Source organism: Brachyhypopomus gauderio, chromosome 17 (assembly GCF_052324685.1).
Source record: "Brachyhypopomus gauderio isolate BG-103 chromosome 17, BGAUD_0.2, whole genome shotgun sequence".
In the NCBI taxonomy this organism is placed as follows: domain Eukaryota; kingdom Metazoa; phylum Chordata; class Actinopteri; order Gymnotiformes; family Hypopomidae; genus Brachyhypopomus; species Brachyhypopomus gauderio.
Window position 1 is genome coordinate 9,509,464 of NC_135227.1, and position 15,967 is coordinate 9,525,430.

Genomic DNA, 15,967 nt, shown 5'->3' on the forward strand with positions numbered 1-15,967 from the left:
TTTTGCACAACTGTTTTGGGTTTTATTTTTGCGTATCTAAAATATTTTTGTCAAATCTCTGTCTCCCAGGAGCTTATCAGCAATTGCCTGATATCTTCGCAATCGTTTAGATAAGAGGAGTTTATCAACTAATCAAGTAGATCTGTTTTGAATTTACAGAGTTATGGGCTTAATTTAGACCATTGAAGATAAAAAAAAAATATTTTTTAAGTATCTAAATCAAATAAATACATTTTATCTGTATGACTGTGATAAAATAACTATCGTAAGTACATTTGATATTGATTGCACTATCCTAAGCTCAATTCACCCATTTTATTTACGCATCGGGGGGCAATTACATGATAATTAAATGAATTTCACGGTTAGTCAGCCAAAATGTGTGTCTACAAAATACCATGATCAAAGTAAAATCTGTTCAGGTTCACGTGCCCGTCATGTAGGTTACGCTTGACAAAAAGATGATTTGGCCTCCCTATGATATTGTTAAAAATCCCATTTAAAAAGCAATCGGATCTTTTATGACGCAGGGCTTTGAGGCTGCGTTTGTGTTAGACATGGATTTTCTCTTGGTCTTTTACCAACACAAAGTCAAAACAGACAGGCTCAGCCAATGTGCGCCTCTGTGCGCAGACACCTTTTCAAAATAATTTTTTTTTATATTAATAGACTTAGTGGTTACAGTTTTCTTATTCATTTATTTGTTTAGATGTTTGCTTTGTTCGTTGGTTTGTTTGATGGGTCAGACTTTATTTTATTACGTTGATATGAAAGAGGTATGTAAAACTGAAGACCAGACAATCCAATGAAGCGAGGATGCGTAAATGTCGTTTGTGTTAACTGGGCGCTAGAAAGTAAAGACTGTTCAACAGAAAACGTTGCAATAAATATGTATAAGAACATAAATGCGAAGTATCAGCAAAGTCTTTTACTGGTATTTTAAAAGACTTGAGATTACCATGAAAATAAATAAAACCCATTTAAGATCGCCAATTAAATGGACAATACTCAGTCGTCACCTCTAGGTACTGTCTACACATAAAGATTCAGCGAAACACTAATTGCCGTGATTAAGAAATACGGGTTTTATTTTTCTGCATTTCCACCGTCGATTAACTTATCTCAGTACAAGATCGGGATTGAAAGGTTTTTCGTCAAACGAGGTAAACAAAACCCAAAATAACGAGTAAAATGACAACATCCAAATATATCTGCAACAGACAGGTGCATTGCTTTTTACTTGTAGCACGCGTTCCACAAGACTGACTGACCTTCATTCGTGCACATTGTAACACATGGACATATCGTAATAGGGGCTACAAGTTTTGGGATTACAACATTATTTTACAAGCTCAAAATCGTTTTAAATACACTAGCAATGATTTATAGGTTGGATATACAATCATTCAGGGGAGCACTTTACAATATTTTATTATACACATACACATTATACTTTAAAGTAACAGTCCTTTATGCACCGGGTGCATGCAAAAATAAAATAAAGTTTATCTGTCAGCAATTGTCGAGTTCAGTAAATAATAAGAACAAACTAAGAAGTGTTAAGAACCGGCCTCGAATACACACCTTGGTAGTAAGATGCCTCTAACGCTGAGGGATCCATGCTAGCTCTGCCCGGCATGGAGGCCGTGCCCAGAGGCAGGCTGGAAGACATACCTGAGCCGTACGATGAATATTGCAACGCTTGTTCATATGCTTTCAAGTCCAGTTTGTGCTGCTGCTCCGAGGAGGACATTAAATTATTGATGGAAAACGGATGGTTGAAAGAGTAATGGGGGTCTCCCTTTAGATGCAGCTGAGACTCGTGGGTCATCGTGTGCGGGGGCAAAGGGATGGAGGACAGGGCCGTGGCTGAGCCGCTGGGGTGCAGCTGTGGGCCGGCGCCCTTTAGGTCCGAGCTGGAGGTGCTGCTTCTGTGTTCCAGGCTCTGAGGGCTGGACGACTGGTTGGCGCTTCCTATTGAGCCGGTGTCCATGTGAGCGTTCTTGGCGGTGCCGTTGTCGCTGGACGGCGAGCCCGACCCGTTCGCCTCCTTCCGTCCGTCAGGCCCTTTACTCCCCGAGAGCTTCTTCTCACACTTGAAGCGCTTCTGTCTGCGGAGGTAACAGCCATTCTCGAACATATTTCCAGAATCAGGATGGAGGGTCCAGTAAGAGCCTTTTCCTGGCTTATCCGGTGACCTAGAGACTTTGACAAAACAATCATTGAAAGACAGCGAGTGCCTGATGGAGTTTTGCCACCTTTGTTGGTTTTGACGGTAGTATGGGAAAAGATCCATTATCCACTGGTAGATCTCACTAAGGGTAAGCATCTTGCTCGGTGACTGCTGGATAGCCATGGTTATGAGCGATATGTATGAGTATGGCGGCTTAGCGTGTGGGTAGCTTCTCCTGAAAGTCTTGTTGTCCCGTGGCCTGTTAAGGTTGCTCTGGGCGTATGTCATTGGGCTCATAGTGGGGCTGATGCTGGAGTAAGGGTTCAGGGCGTTCATGGAGGTGTGCTGAGCCGAAATCGCATTCATGTTTGTGGGGCTCAGTGCGGTGCCCATGGACGCCACCCCACCACCCATACCGTTCATCGCACCGCTCGCGCTAGACTGCATCCCTGCCATGGTGCCGGGGCTCAGTCCTGCACTGAGAGCAGGGTTCGCATAGGACATGTTGAAAGAACTAGTGGTCATATTCCCACCGGAGGACATACTCATGTAACTGTTCATACTGTTCATGGAGCTCAGTCCAGCATTCATGCCACTGTTTGTCATGGGGGAGTAGACCTGAAATAAAGAACATACATCAAAACATCAGAAATGTTATATATTATATCTTTTACTTTGTGAAAAACAAAACAAAAAATGTGAATCTTTTAAATAGGTTGGCTCCCTAATGTAAAATACAAAATTTAGTGTCCCCATTTAGTTCTGTTTGATAGTTCCTCTTACCTTTTATCCTCATAGAAGGATTTTTTATCTTTAAATAATATATATATTTGTGTGTGTGTGTGTGTTGTGTGTGTATAAAAACACAAGGAACTGAAACAGAATTGAATAAGTGCTTCAGAATGTACTAACAGTATATACATTATGTGTCTAACTGTATTTACATCACATTTAGCATTAGGAACAAAAAGAATTATTCCATAAAATCTTCATTAAAATTGTAAACATTAAAAAAATATAATTGCTCATTATTCAACTGCAACCAATGATTACGTGTTAAAGTTTTTGTAAGTTTTGTAATTACTCAGGGTACTGCAAAAACTGGACCTATGAAACAATGAAATATAGTTAGCACGTAAATATTTGATCCAACATTTAAAACTCAAACATCGAGGCTAAACACATAACGCGAGCGTCGTTCCGTACTGCTCTTCAATAGCCGTAACAGGCGTCCAACGGCCCGTTCACAATGGGATCACTACTGCCACCAAGTGGGACGGGTACGTTCTGATTAAACTCCATCGAAAAAAATCCTTTCTTCGTTTTTAGCCTACCACTTGAGGAAATAGCCAAGTGAAATTCTCGCATTCTTGCATAACACCGCACGTCATGAAAAAAACTATTTGTATTAAAGTATAAAAATAAATAAATACCAATTAGAGTTAATTACAATACACTCCACTTTAAATTGTACGTAACTGTTCGCACATACCTCTTGCGCATCAGTATAATAGCTACTCCAGTCGGGAGTTTCGTGTCCTTCCATTTTCACGGCTCCCAACATTATGGTGGAAATCCACAGGTCGTCAACATGCAGTTCTCAGACTTGGGCTTTCACAGAGTGTCCCAGCAAACGGTGCGCAATCACTCGTGGGATGTTACACGACGGCTTGGGCAAAGTGAGGAAATGTTGGGAAGACTGAGCGCAGTGTAGATCTTCCCCTAGTTACGTAGAGAACGGTACTGCCCACTTCCCGTGGCTCATTTGCCTAGGTCGCCTCACTCAAGTAACACCACAATATTTCATCTGCATTTGTACCTATATAAGACACTGCACTGCACAAACAAACAAAAACAGAACAATAGCAGCAACAAAAACAACAAGCCACACAACATTTAGTTATTCAACGCAAACCTATGAAAATCCATAACGTAGTTCAGACTAAAGTAGGGAATTCAACGAAGGAACTCACGAAATAATCCAAAATGTCATAAACGAAAACTATCTTCTATTGTCTTACATTATTAATATAGAATTGACCTAAATAATAGAGTACAGTAAAGGAAATATAATACATGTTAAACAGGTATAACGATGCTTGAAGCTTCGCCCAGACCGTGTTGTTCTGGCTGGAGATGCGCATAACTTCCAACTATTTGAAACATCTCCCCATTTCCCGCGCGCTGCTCGCGGATAAACGAGAGCTCGCGCTGCACGCGCACACCTGCTAATGAGGGTAGAACAGCGCTGATCATCCACTTACAGCGGCTTTTCCTGGTGATCTCTAACACAATTAGAGCACTAATCGATTTTTTCACGGGTGGAATGAAACGGCACTCCAAGCAGAACATTAGGCGATGCCACGGCCCCCCCGAGAGAGAGGGGGACTTTAAATTAGTAGGTTTATGCTGCACGGCGAATCACAAAATAAGTGAACAATTTATGGATGGATCTGTGAAAAAAAATGTTGCGAATTAATGCGAGCCTTCAAAAATTCAGTCCAAGTCAGTATGTGTGCGAGTAGGCAGTGTCATATTAGAGGTCAATGATTTGTGAAAGTATGCATACTGCATTTGTAGACAGTGTTTGTGCGTTGTTACCTCAGATCAATAAGTTGCTGCGCTGACTTTTCGTTTCAGACGTTCGCGTCTTTGTGCATAGGCTACGTGTGTAAACCATTTGTGGCAACATCTGACATGCTTTGCCCTAATTCTTGGCCAACTCCACATTTGTCAAATAGATCGGCGCTAATAAGCTCCTGGTTTACATCCAGACACAATTTGCTTAATTAAGCAATTAATTATCGAAGTTTTGATTACAGTATGCGACAAAATACGACATTTAAGAATTGTATTCATAGGTAGGAAAAAAAGCGAGCCTAATTATTAGCGACGCAAGGATGCGCTGTTTCAAACTGGACACGGTCCTTTTTTAAGAGTCCCAGTTGCGGAACTGGTTTGCGTGGCGCGCGCGGAGTGCGGCACAGTCCTCGCGGACCATTCACCGGTTGCTAGGAGACGACTGTTACACTCCTACGTGGAAAGTGGGGAAACTTTCTAAAGATTGCTTCAATAATGCTATAATAAAAATGTACTTTGAACACGTACCGAACCCATGTAACGTGTAGATAATTTTGAAAAGGTGTCCAATCCTAGAGGAAGACATCTGAGAAAAGGTAGGAGCCGATATAACTTAATTAGCTACCAAAGTTAGAGCAGGCCTGTAACATGTAGCTAGCATTATTCACTAGCATTGGCTAGCTAGCTATATTAGCTAGATAGCTAACATTCTAAGCTAATATAATTTTAGCCAGTAAACAAAATTGTGTTCGTGAAGAACATTTACTGTTAGAAAGTTCAATATTTATGTACATGATTTCCTGATCTCTACACAAACATCCATATATGCCAATGAGTCTGCAAATCAAAACAAGCCAATTAAAATGCAATCAAATAAAAATCCACATACCTATGTCAGCCTTTCTGTTAATGTAGCTAGTTTAGCTAACATAGCTTCACATTGACAACAGATATAATTGTCATTGTTATAGTAGGCTTTAAAATCCTTTTTAACCATATGTTTATTTCTCTTTCCCTTATTTATTTCACAAATAAGACAAAATATCGACATGACATGTTTAAAATATCTCATTTATTTATTAGAATGTAATCACATCGCATTGTAGGAATCATTTCCTATAATGCATGGCAGTAGTAATATTTAGGATTACAGCTACACCACTTATTTAGGCAGTACAAAATCTACCAGTACAATTAACTCTAATGCCCGCACTGATAAAAAGAGCACACACACACACACGCACACACACGCACATATATATATATATACAATAAATGTCATACAAATATTCCTAGTATATTGGGGTTTTTAACACATTAACACTCATCAAAGTACCCTGCTGCTTGATGGTTACAGAGCTCAGAGGAGGTGCATTGAAATTTCTTTCCCCAACCATGTTTTGTAATAGATATTACTAAATAGATTTGTGATTTTTAACTTCTTTCATCTGCCGCTATAGTTCCATTTATAATATGCATGTATCTTAGTTACATCCACATTTACAATGACATCTGATACCCATGTTGTCAGCATACACGGATACCACTGCTGTTTTTTCAGGAACTGTGTTTTATAAGTATATTTTTAATGTAGAATCATCTTGTAAAATATCTAAATTCAGGTTCTGAACTGTCCTCTCTCAGCTAATCACTCCCTCCATATCCCCATTCATCATTCATTGCCATGCGTAGCGTGATCTCAGACAGAAAAAAAACCAAAAAACAACGGGGATGCAGAGAAAATCCATTTGAAATGTAAATTTAAAAGGGCTTCTATAAAGTTGCTCCGCATAAGAATGTCTTCCAAATGCGTCCTAATTCTACTTAAAGCAGACAGTTTAAGATATTTCTTAAATTCAACTCTGACACTAACTAACCACAGTGATTACTGTTGCATCAATCAAGTAAGGGACCTTTCTATTTATTTGTCCATAAAAGAGAAACAGATAGAGTTGAAGTAGAGATGACATTTTGTTAAAAAAAATGTAAATACAGTATTTTGGTTCATAGTGCATGAACCTTTTCCCTGAAATTAACACATTCTAAATGAAAAAAGAACAAAAACATGATGTGGAGTCAATAAAGGAGACATGTGCAGGGCAAAATATAGGATCTTAACATACGAACAGAGGTGTCTGAGATTATTAGAGATCAGCTTATGCAGGTGACTCTCCCCTTTAATATTCATATTGTTATGGAGTTAATTTTATGCCAGATGTATTGTGGTGACTGCGCAGCATTGTGTATGAGCTAAAGAAGCAGGGGGTGTGGCCACAAGCTGGGTGGGCTTATATCAGCTCTTGTGGCCCCACAATGTCATTATTTTGTTGATTTAAACCATTTAGGCCTAATGCTATTCCTCATGCTTATTGCACAAATGTTGATGTGCTAGTGTCGTTGACTAGTTTAAAAGTTATTATGTGACGCTGGCCCCTCCCTGTAGCTCATGTTTTCACAGTAACCTCGCTCATTTCTGTTTGTTGGTTTTTGTTCTCCGTGTGTTCTCCTCGTTTTGGTTCTCCTCCTCGTTTAGTCCTCTGCTATTCGTTACTGTGTTCACCCGTGCCCAGTTCCCTCGTTAGTCGTTGTATAACCCAGTAATTTCTGTTCTACGTGGCTGTAAATTGCCTTAACCCCCATTTGTTGTGAAAGCATCTTGTTGTTCGTAGCCCTGTTGTGTTTTGTATAGCCTCTGTTGTTCTAGTCTTCTGTCGTGTTCATTGTTTCAGGTTTATAGCCTGTTTCTTTTTTGGTTTTTGTGTTTTGTTTTGATTTCTGATTGTTAAACATAACTGGTTATATTTGTGTTGGTCTTAACAACTCTCACTTTGGATTTGCCCATAATAAATCACCTCTCAGTGTTTGCTGAATATGCTTCGTTCTGCATTACACATTATTTGACGGTCATAGGAAATGACAGATTTGTAGTTCTGCTCAACGGGTACACACTGAAAAGTCTGATTGACGTTCAATCAAGCATGGCGAGCTTTGGCTGAGCTCTAGCCCGGTTAGCAGTGAAGTGTCCGCTACAGGAGTGGTAAACTGCAGGTGCTGACCATGAACTAGGCACTATGGTGAGGCAGGTTTACCCTAGTTTTAGTAGCAAGGCGCACAGTGTACTTGAACTGGTAGCGTTCCTTAACACAAAACTCCCAGAGGGTCGATGGGGTCATCTACTAACTGCCATAAAAACACTATAGGAAGCTACAGGAAGAGGTCAAGGAGGTGGAGCAAACTGAAATCATCACGAGAAACGAGAGGGTCACCACAAATTGTTCCAAAGAAGTGCAAAGCATTCTTCCATTCTTTCACAGGTAAACAGCACATGCAGCTCTACGGTCTTATAGGGGGGCCTGTGGACAGGGAGTGATATAAGAAAGCAAAACTTTTGGTGGGGAAGGCCCAACTCCTAGGAAGAGCTGGAAATGCACTTCAAAGGTGACCTTGAGGACTGTGGACAGCACACCCCAGCAGATGCCCTCGATCAGCCCACAGTTCAACTTGCTGGACCTTCACAGCAGTTGCTGGCAAGTGGTGTTCCGTCCAGAAGCTAAAGATGGCATTCATGCTACCTCCCTGAAAAAGGCTCGAAATCATGTTTCACTAACAAAGTGCTCAGTTCTCTCCTTGACAAGCTGTGCGATGTCCCTCTGTTAATATTCCCATGCGTGGAGTTGACGGTTTGTGGTGGACACCGACGCCAGCAATAGAGGGACTGGAACAGTACTGTGCCAAGGCTAGGATAGAGTAGAGATGGTGATAGTGTAGATAGCCAAGAACTCACCAAAGCAGAGTGCGATTGCTGTGTGATGTGGCATGTGCTGTTAACCATGGTCTCAGGGCTCACACCCTTCAGGCCATGCCTGCCCAGAACTCTATTTACATTGCACACAGGCCATGGCTTGATGACCTGGCTCTGGCAGTTGCAGGAGGGATTCCAGTTCTTCGAGATTACTAGTTTACTATTCACTACTGTGCTGGATGACTGCACACCATCACTGACCATGGGCTTTTCTGTAGGATGGCTGCTGGACAAAAAATGGTGTTGAACGTTCTTGATATTTCTCCTTAGTTGATGTAAACATCTTTACTAAACAGTATAGATAATACTTTGCTCCACTGAATACTGAGAAAGAATGGATAGACGTGCCAACAAAGAAAAATCAATTCCACTTCAATTTTGCCTCTCTTTGACTGCATAAAAGTTTGCCCAAATTCTCACTCAGTGCAAACAGAAATGGTTGACCATTCATAGCCAGTTCATAGCCTAGCAACAAGCCTTTTGTAATTAGACATCAAGTATGTCATGCTTAGTCCCATCTGTCATGTCTTTGTTTTGTCTTTCCATGTGCTCATGTTTTGGTTTTCCCATGTGTTCTCCTGCCACGCCCTTGTTATTTGTAGCTCCGCCCTCTCATCATTGTGTTCACCTAGGGTTAGTGTCTAGTTTTGTTCCTTGCTTAGTTGTGTATTTAAACCCTGATGTAACGCAGCATGGGCTGCGGAGCGAGGGGACGGACACAAATGCTGAGAAGAGCGAGATTTATTACAGGGCATACCATCATCGTCGTCTGATAACCAGTCCGGGTTCATAACAGGAGGGCAGTCCGAAAAACAAGCGTACACGGGTATAACTAAACAGAAACACGAGTAACGAACAAAGAATAAAAAAAAAACAGGAAACACACTACGGGCAATGGAAACATAGAAACAATGAAACATCCAAACAGTCAAAACAACCGATGAGGGACAAGGGACACTCAGGGACTATATATACACAGAACATTAACAGGGAACAGGTGATGGCAATGACACGGGGGAGTGGTAACAAACGAGGAATCACGGAGACAAACGAGCAGGGCGGGATAAACAGGCAAGGAACACAGACACGAGGGAACCCGGAGTGACAGCTAAGGGAGGGGGCGAGGCCATACGCGACACCTGAGTTTTCCCTTCATTGTTGCTGATCATTGTGTAAAGCTTTGGTTCGTTCTTTCTACAGAATATCCATGGGTTTGGTATTGTATGTTTAGTCTTTGTCTCGTCTCATGCGTTGTTTAGCTTTGTCTTTTCTAGTTATAAGTTTAGTCATTTATTGTGTATCTAGAGTTTCCCTTAGTGTAGTCATGTAGTGTAGTGTAGTAGTCTCTTCGCATCAGTTATTGTTCCATGTCTGACTGTCTACCCGATGTGACCTTGGACTGTTTAAAGGTCTCAGGTTATGGATTTGCCTGTTAAATGCTCTCCTCAGCGTTTGCGTCATTACCACTTGACGCCGAAAGCATCACAAAAGTCAAATGCTGAGTGTTGACAATGAGTATGCAAAGGCACTACACTAGGCTTTGAATGTGGTGAAAATCGTTTAATGTTAAACAATTAAACTGTTAAAAATTATTTTTACGTTAATATTTAATGTTAATATGAGGTTAAAAATATTTGCAATTCAGTTCTTCATTTGTGTAGGAGAGGGTGGTAGGATTAAGGTAGACTAATATTAAATAGTATTACTATAACTTTTGTTATACTACTATTACTATTGTGTTGTTTTATGGTGTCTCATCATGTGATACACATGCATAAAAAATGATAACCTCTGCCCTCCAGCTTGCATCCTAAGCCACTCCTTTGCCACACTGTAAAACTTGCTAAAATTGCCAGTGTTGCTGGTGCACTGTTGCACTGCTTTTGTCTGGAAGAGACCTGCCTTTGTGTCAATGGTTGGAGAAAAGGATGGACTGAGGAAACCTCCACAGATTTCACTACTGATGGGGAAACATTACCACTTTTCAGTGCTGAGGAGCGCCAGCTGACAGGGCGGATCTTAGTGCTCCACAGTATGAAAATGACAGATGCCAGAATGAGCCTTAGAGGCCAGCCACTACGGCCTCCTGCTCACCTTTCATTAGCCAGGAGAAATGCCACGGGCGTTTGTACCAGCAGTGGGAGGACCTGATGTTTGGAAGGTGTATGTGGCAGCTACTGGTTCCCTGGAGCCTACATTTGGGTAACTGGCAGTGATTCTGTTGGTCCAGGCGTCAGACATAAGTGGAACTCCAACTCCACCACGTCCATGGCTGTGATGTAGGCCTAGGTTATGTGAACAAGTGTCCAGCAAGACTGTCTCTTCCAACACTTGATTTGTGTCAGAGATGACTGGAGTGGCTGGAGGCTGGAAATGTGATTATTTCACTAAATGGTTTGAGGCATAATATGCTCTCCCTGACCAGAGTGCCGTCACCACCACAGAGATTTTTTTGCCCATTCAGCCTGCCCACAGAGCTACACAGTGAACAGGGGTAGGAAGTTTGCCCTAGAAAAGTTCCCAGGTCATGTTAGAGATGTGTAAACAGTTTGGGGATTAACACTGCCCTCAGCGATGGAATGATCATCATAGACTGGCACAATCATCTACCTTTTGTGCTGTGGTGTGTTGGACAGCAGCCCAGGAGACCAAGCCTGGATTTCATTCTGGAGATGTTAGTGTTGTAAAGCAAGCTACAGATTTATTGTTCAGACAGTCCCCAGATTCAGAGAGGGAGACTTTTTCAGTGGTGGATTATATTGCTAGACTGCAAGAGACTGCAAGAGGGTGCAGAGTCAGTATGCATCAGTAGCCAGTGTATGACACGAGGTGTCAAGGGAAGCCACTCGCTTCAGGTATGAGGATTGACCCTTAAGGGAGGACCTGTGTGATGTCTGCAACAGTGTGTTTATATGAGACTTAGAGAAGCAGAGACCATGGCTACAGCAGCCCTTTCATATTTTCTGTGCCAGTGTTGACGTTTATGCATTGTTGAGGTATGTTTGTGTGTGTTGTGCTGGCACAAGTAGATCAGACATAGCAGTGGAGCTGATAAAATGGACAATAAGTGTGGTTACAAGGAGGTGTTCCTAATAAAGTGCTCTGCGACTGTATGATGAACAACAAACAACAAATCTTTATGGAATAAAGTGTGATTACACAGCTAACGTACAGAGGTCCACATTCGGTCTGACAAATCACAGTGGAGTGTATCAGAGCAGCTAAAGCTTTGAGATGTGCATGAGCAGAGGATGATGATGTCAAGAAGACATTGATATAGAGGGGTCGGGAACCTATGGCTCGCGAGCCAGATGTGGCTCTTTCGATGGGTGCATATGGCTCGGAGACAATTTTTTACTAAAAATAATAATGCTAAAATATAAACGTATTTCAATCCATTAATTTCTTGCCGCTCACGTTTGCGGGTTGCAATCACTTCTGCAGTCATTTAAAGCGTGCGTTGGAGAATTCCGTGAGCCTACTCGTCTTTTTAAGTTTATCACCCATCCGAGTGTGCAGTGGACAGCGCTGACCTGAGTTACATCCCCGGTGTCTCAGTCAGAGATTTTGAGCTACAAGCTGCTGACCTGAAGGCCTCAGACATGTGGGTGAATAAGTTCAAGTCACTGAATAAAGATTTGGAAAAACAGCAAGCAGAGTTGGCTAGCGAACATAAATCGCGGACCAGCTGATTGTCCAAACCTGGAACGCGCTTCCCATCATACCACACACTGCAGCGTGAGTGTTGCTGTACTGACAATGTTTGGCTCTACGTATGCATGTGCGCAGTCGTTTTCACATCTAAAAAACATTAAGACCAACCTACGATCACATTTAACGGATGGAAGTCTCAATACCTGCATGAAGCTTAACCTCACCACGTATCAACTACAAAGCCATCAGCAAAACCATTAGTCGCATTATTGGCAAGAAGTTCTTTATTCATCATTAGTTAGCAACAGCTTAACAACGTTATTAAAAAGGAATTCCGAGACCTATTATACTTTAAATGGGTTGGTCATATTGCAGGGTTGCATTGCGCGTGAGACACACGCATTTGACCGTTTTCACACGCTCTCACGCCACACTTCTGATTTCTCACGACGCAAAAAAAATCTAGTTTATTTACCTCAGATCCATACCTGTGATTCAATGAGTTACTAGTTCGCTCTGGCGCCAACCACTGGCGATCGATCGATCACGATATAATACTTAATTTGTGTCCATTTTACACCCCCCCCCCCCCCCCCGTCAACAACTTACGTTGTATGGCTCTCAGTCATAATTGAGATAGTACGTCATAATTATGAGATAGGCCTACTATCTAATAATTATGAGATACTTAGTCATAATCATGAGACACTTAAGTCATAATTATGTGATACTGTATGTACTTTTTTCTTCAAGCGGCGGAAATGAGCTTACATAGAAATGGGCTTCCATAGCATTCCGGTAAAGTTCGCTGGAAACGTACTAAATAGCATACCTGCCACAGTAGTAAACGGTCGTAGTCGTAAACAGCCACAGATGCAATCGCCCAGTGATACGATAACTATTGTGATAAATTGATTCTGACATTACAGAAAAAGAGCGAAGTTAAAGTGCTCTAAGAGTACTTACATTGCACTTTTTCTAACTCTTTTGTGATCTGAGAAAGAGTAAATTAAACTGCATTTTCAGTTTGAATATGTTGTCAGCTATCGCTATTTAAGTATAATTTGTCTAAATCAACAGAAAACTGTGCAGTATATGTCAGCATGACTTATTAAATATGTATAATGCTAACAACCAACGTTTGTTAGATGAAAGAGCTGGATGTGCTGGATGTGCGTCTGCTGGTGGTTATTAAAAATATTTGAAAGGAAAGCATATTTGTTTTTGTATTTGAAATGCAAAAATATTACTTTTATAAACTGTTCATTGACATGTATATATATATTAACAGCTTAATATATGGTTTCAGTGCTTATGTAAAGAAAATATATCAGTTTGAAGCATTGCACATTCACGGAGAAACCATGCCTCGGAAATTAAGGACCCAGAAGTATAGCCAGGAGATGATGAAGAGGGAGGTTATGGAACTGCGTGAAAAGTCTCACCTAGAGTTTCAAGAAATGATGCACGCTGTTGGTAAGTCATGAGACATCTCTAAACAGCTGAATTTACCTCTAAATCCTCCAGACTTACCTGATCAACTGAACTCAGATGGTAATAATTTACTTACCGCACCTGCAGGGTTGCCAACTTTTCAAGATCACTTGGGAGTGAGATTTGAACCGGGGCGGGGGGTGTAAAATGGACACAAATTAAGTATTATATCGCGATCGATCGATCACCAGTTGTTGGCGCCAGAGCGACCTAGTGACTCATTGAATCACAGATGTGGATCAGAGGTAAATAAACTAGATTTTTTTTCGGCGTGAGAAATCGGATATGTGGCGTGTGAGCGTGTGAAGACAATCAAATGCGTGTGTCTCACGCTCATTGCGTGAAAGTTGGCAACCCTGCACCCGATATCATCAAAGCAACATCTGTGCCATTTATCTCCAAGCAGGTTTTCCTTCATCTTCCTCCGTTCCAGAAAGTGCTCCACAACCCAACATCTCAAAACCCTCCAAAATGAGAAAAATCATAAAACCAAATTTGCCCCATGAAGATACAAGTATGAATTCAACAACTGTACCAAAGCACGGTGCTGGACATGAGACAGCCATGATGCCAGCTATAGCACCTCTTGCAGGAACTACTACATTAATATCCATGTCCAGAAGGCCACAGCCTCCTGCCAAGCCCAGATCAGATAGGTCTCCATCAGCAGGAGGCTCTTATAAGAGCCACACACCTTCACAGCAGGTACCAGGTGACAAGAAGCAAGCTCCTAGTACTGAAATTCAGCACTCAGGTGTCCAGAGCAGAGGCCATTTGCTGAGCTCCTCAAGCTCTGATGAGAGTGTGGGCCCTGGGGGGTCGACCTCCAGTGAGTCCAAACAGAACGGACGTAGAAGGGTAAGGAAGAAAAAGAGAAGTCAGCACAGTTACACAAAACAGGATCAGCCCATATCCTCAAAGAAACACAGCTCAAAGAGTCCCACTGGCAGTTTGGCTACCAGCAGCATCTGCAGTTTGAAGTCTGCAACCGAACTGCTAGACGAAGCAAGACACATCGTGGCAGAGGGAGCACACGAGGCTGGTCAGCAGAGGGCACCACAGGAAACGGCGGGGAGTGAGAGTGGGAACACGGCCAACGAGATCAGGCAGCGCAGGCCTGGTGTGCTCCACGTCTCTGAGAAGAGGATCAGCAAGCTGATGAACAGACAGTTTGTGGATATTTGCAGTTCTAATAAGGAGGTGAGCATTTTTATAGGTGTATAGTCACACACTAGCTGCATATGTTAGCATGCACAACTTGTCAGTCAGCCCCTGCACAACACCCCCTGCTGTTCGGTTTCTCACCGCAGTATTTTTGTTACCAGAAATGATCATCTCTGTTTTATCACTGATATGGTAGTGGCACAGTAGAGGTTGTTGCACAGCTATGAGTATGTCAGGCATGTCACTGTTGCTGAAATTCTTACACATACCAGTGGGGTTCCTGGCTGGAGCACTGGTCTGCCACTCTGAATCCAACTAACAGTGTTCCTGGGGACAAAACCCAGGCATTGGGTTTTCTAAAACTACTTGTTCATGGCAAAAGGGAGGATATAGTGTGGCTAGATATAGGGAGGCTAGATATTTTTGGGTAATGGACCACACTAAATCCACAGGAATAGCACTAACAATTACATGTAAAATGCCAGCATACCTTCTGTGTCTGATGAGCTTGTACTGACTCATCCACATCCAGGCCACTGCCACATTAGTGAAAATAGTGTATCACACATGGCAAAACATATCTGTGCAGCAGTGATCCTGTGACTGGAAGCCAAACAATGATAAATGGATTAGGAGGTACATGATAAATTATGCATGCCAACAAATGGACTACACTATGTAATAGCAAAATATGCACCTATGTAATAGCAAACTAGCTGGTAAAATACTTTATTACATTATTATAAAAAACACATCAGAAAAGTGTTTCCATTCATCTGTTCTGACAATGGAAAGCTTGAGATTCCCGTACTAAACGTTACCCTGCCACTACATTACATCAGTTTATGTCATGCTTACTATACCAACACATGTTTATTCCTGTTGTATATCTTGATGAGAGTCAAAATAATTCAGAATCATTATGTCTTATTCAAGGTTTTAAATCAGAAACTTCCCTTTGTAACACAGGCTGACGGGAGAGCTGCCCCAAGACCTGTGCATCATCTGCCTGTTTTGTCAGGAGGCTGTAAGATCAAGGTGGCGTGCTCACAGTCCGAGTCTGACTCTGAGGGAGTAAGTCCCCAGGAATTATCCTCCTA

General features: G+C 41.8%; 2 protein-coding genes across 8 annotated transcripts in view; one reads left to right on the top strand and one right to left on the bottom strand.

Moving 5' to 3' along the window:
* Positions 1 to 961: 961 nt before the first annotated feature.
* Positions 962 to 5,324, bottom strand: foxa1 (forkhead box A1). Its single transcript, XM_076978756.1, has 3 exons — positions 5,282 to 5,324; positions 3,666 to 4,009; positions 962 to 2,791 (listed from the first exon to the last, which is right to left on the bottom strand). The coding sequence occupies exons 2-3, from the start codon at positions 3,735 to 3,737 to the stop codon at positions 1,550 to 1,552; spliced, it is 1,314 nt and encodes a 437-aa protein (XP_076834871.1). The 5' UTR covers positions 3,738 to 4,009; positions 5,282 to 5,324; the 3' UTR covers positions 962 to 1,549.
* Positions 5,220 to 15,967, top strand: part of ttc6 (tetratricopeptide repeat domain 6) — a 52,481-nt gene continuing 41,733 nt past the window's right edge. For 3 of the 7 annotated variants that reach the window (XM_076978749.1, XM_076978752.1, XM_076978755.1), the window contains exons 1-4: positions 5,230 to 5,349; positions 13,519 to 13,685; positions 14,110 to 14,903; positions 15,837 to 15,941. In XM_076978749.1, coding sequence (XP_076834864.1) covers positions 13,574 to 13,685; positions 14,110 to 14,903; positions 15,837 to 15,941 — 1,011 coding nt within the window. In that variant the 5' untranslated portion in view covers positions 5,230 to 5,349; positions 13,519 to 13,573. Of the gene's footprint in view, positions 5,350 to 12,940; positions 13,008 to 13,518; positions 13,686 to 14,106; positions 14,904 to 15,836; positions 15,942 to 15,967 lie in introns of those variants that run through there. The other 4 variants (XM_076978751.1, XM_076978750.1, XM_076978753.1 and 1 more) reach the window with 4 other exon arrangements.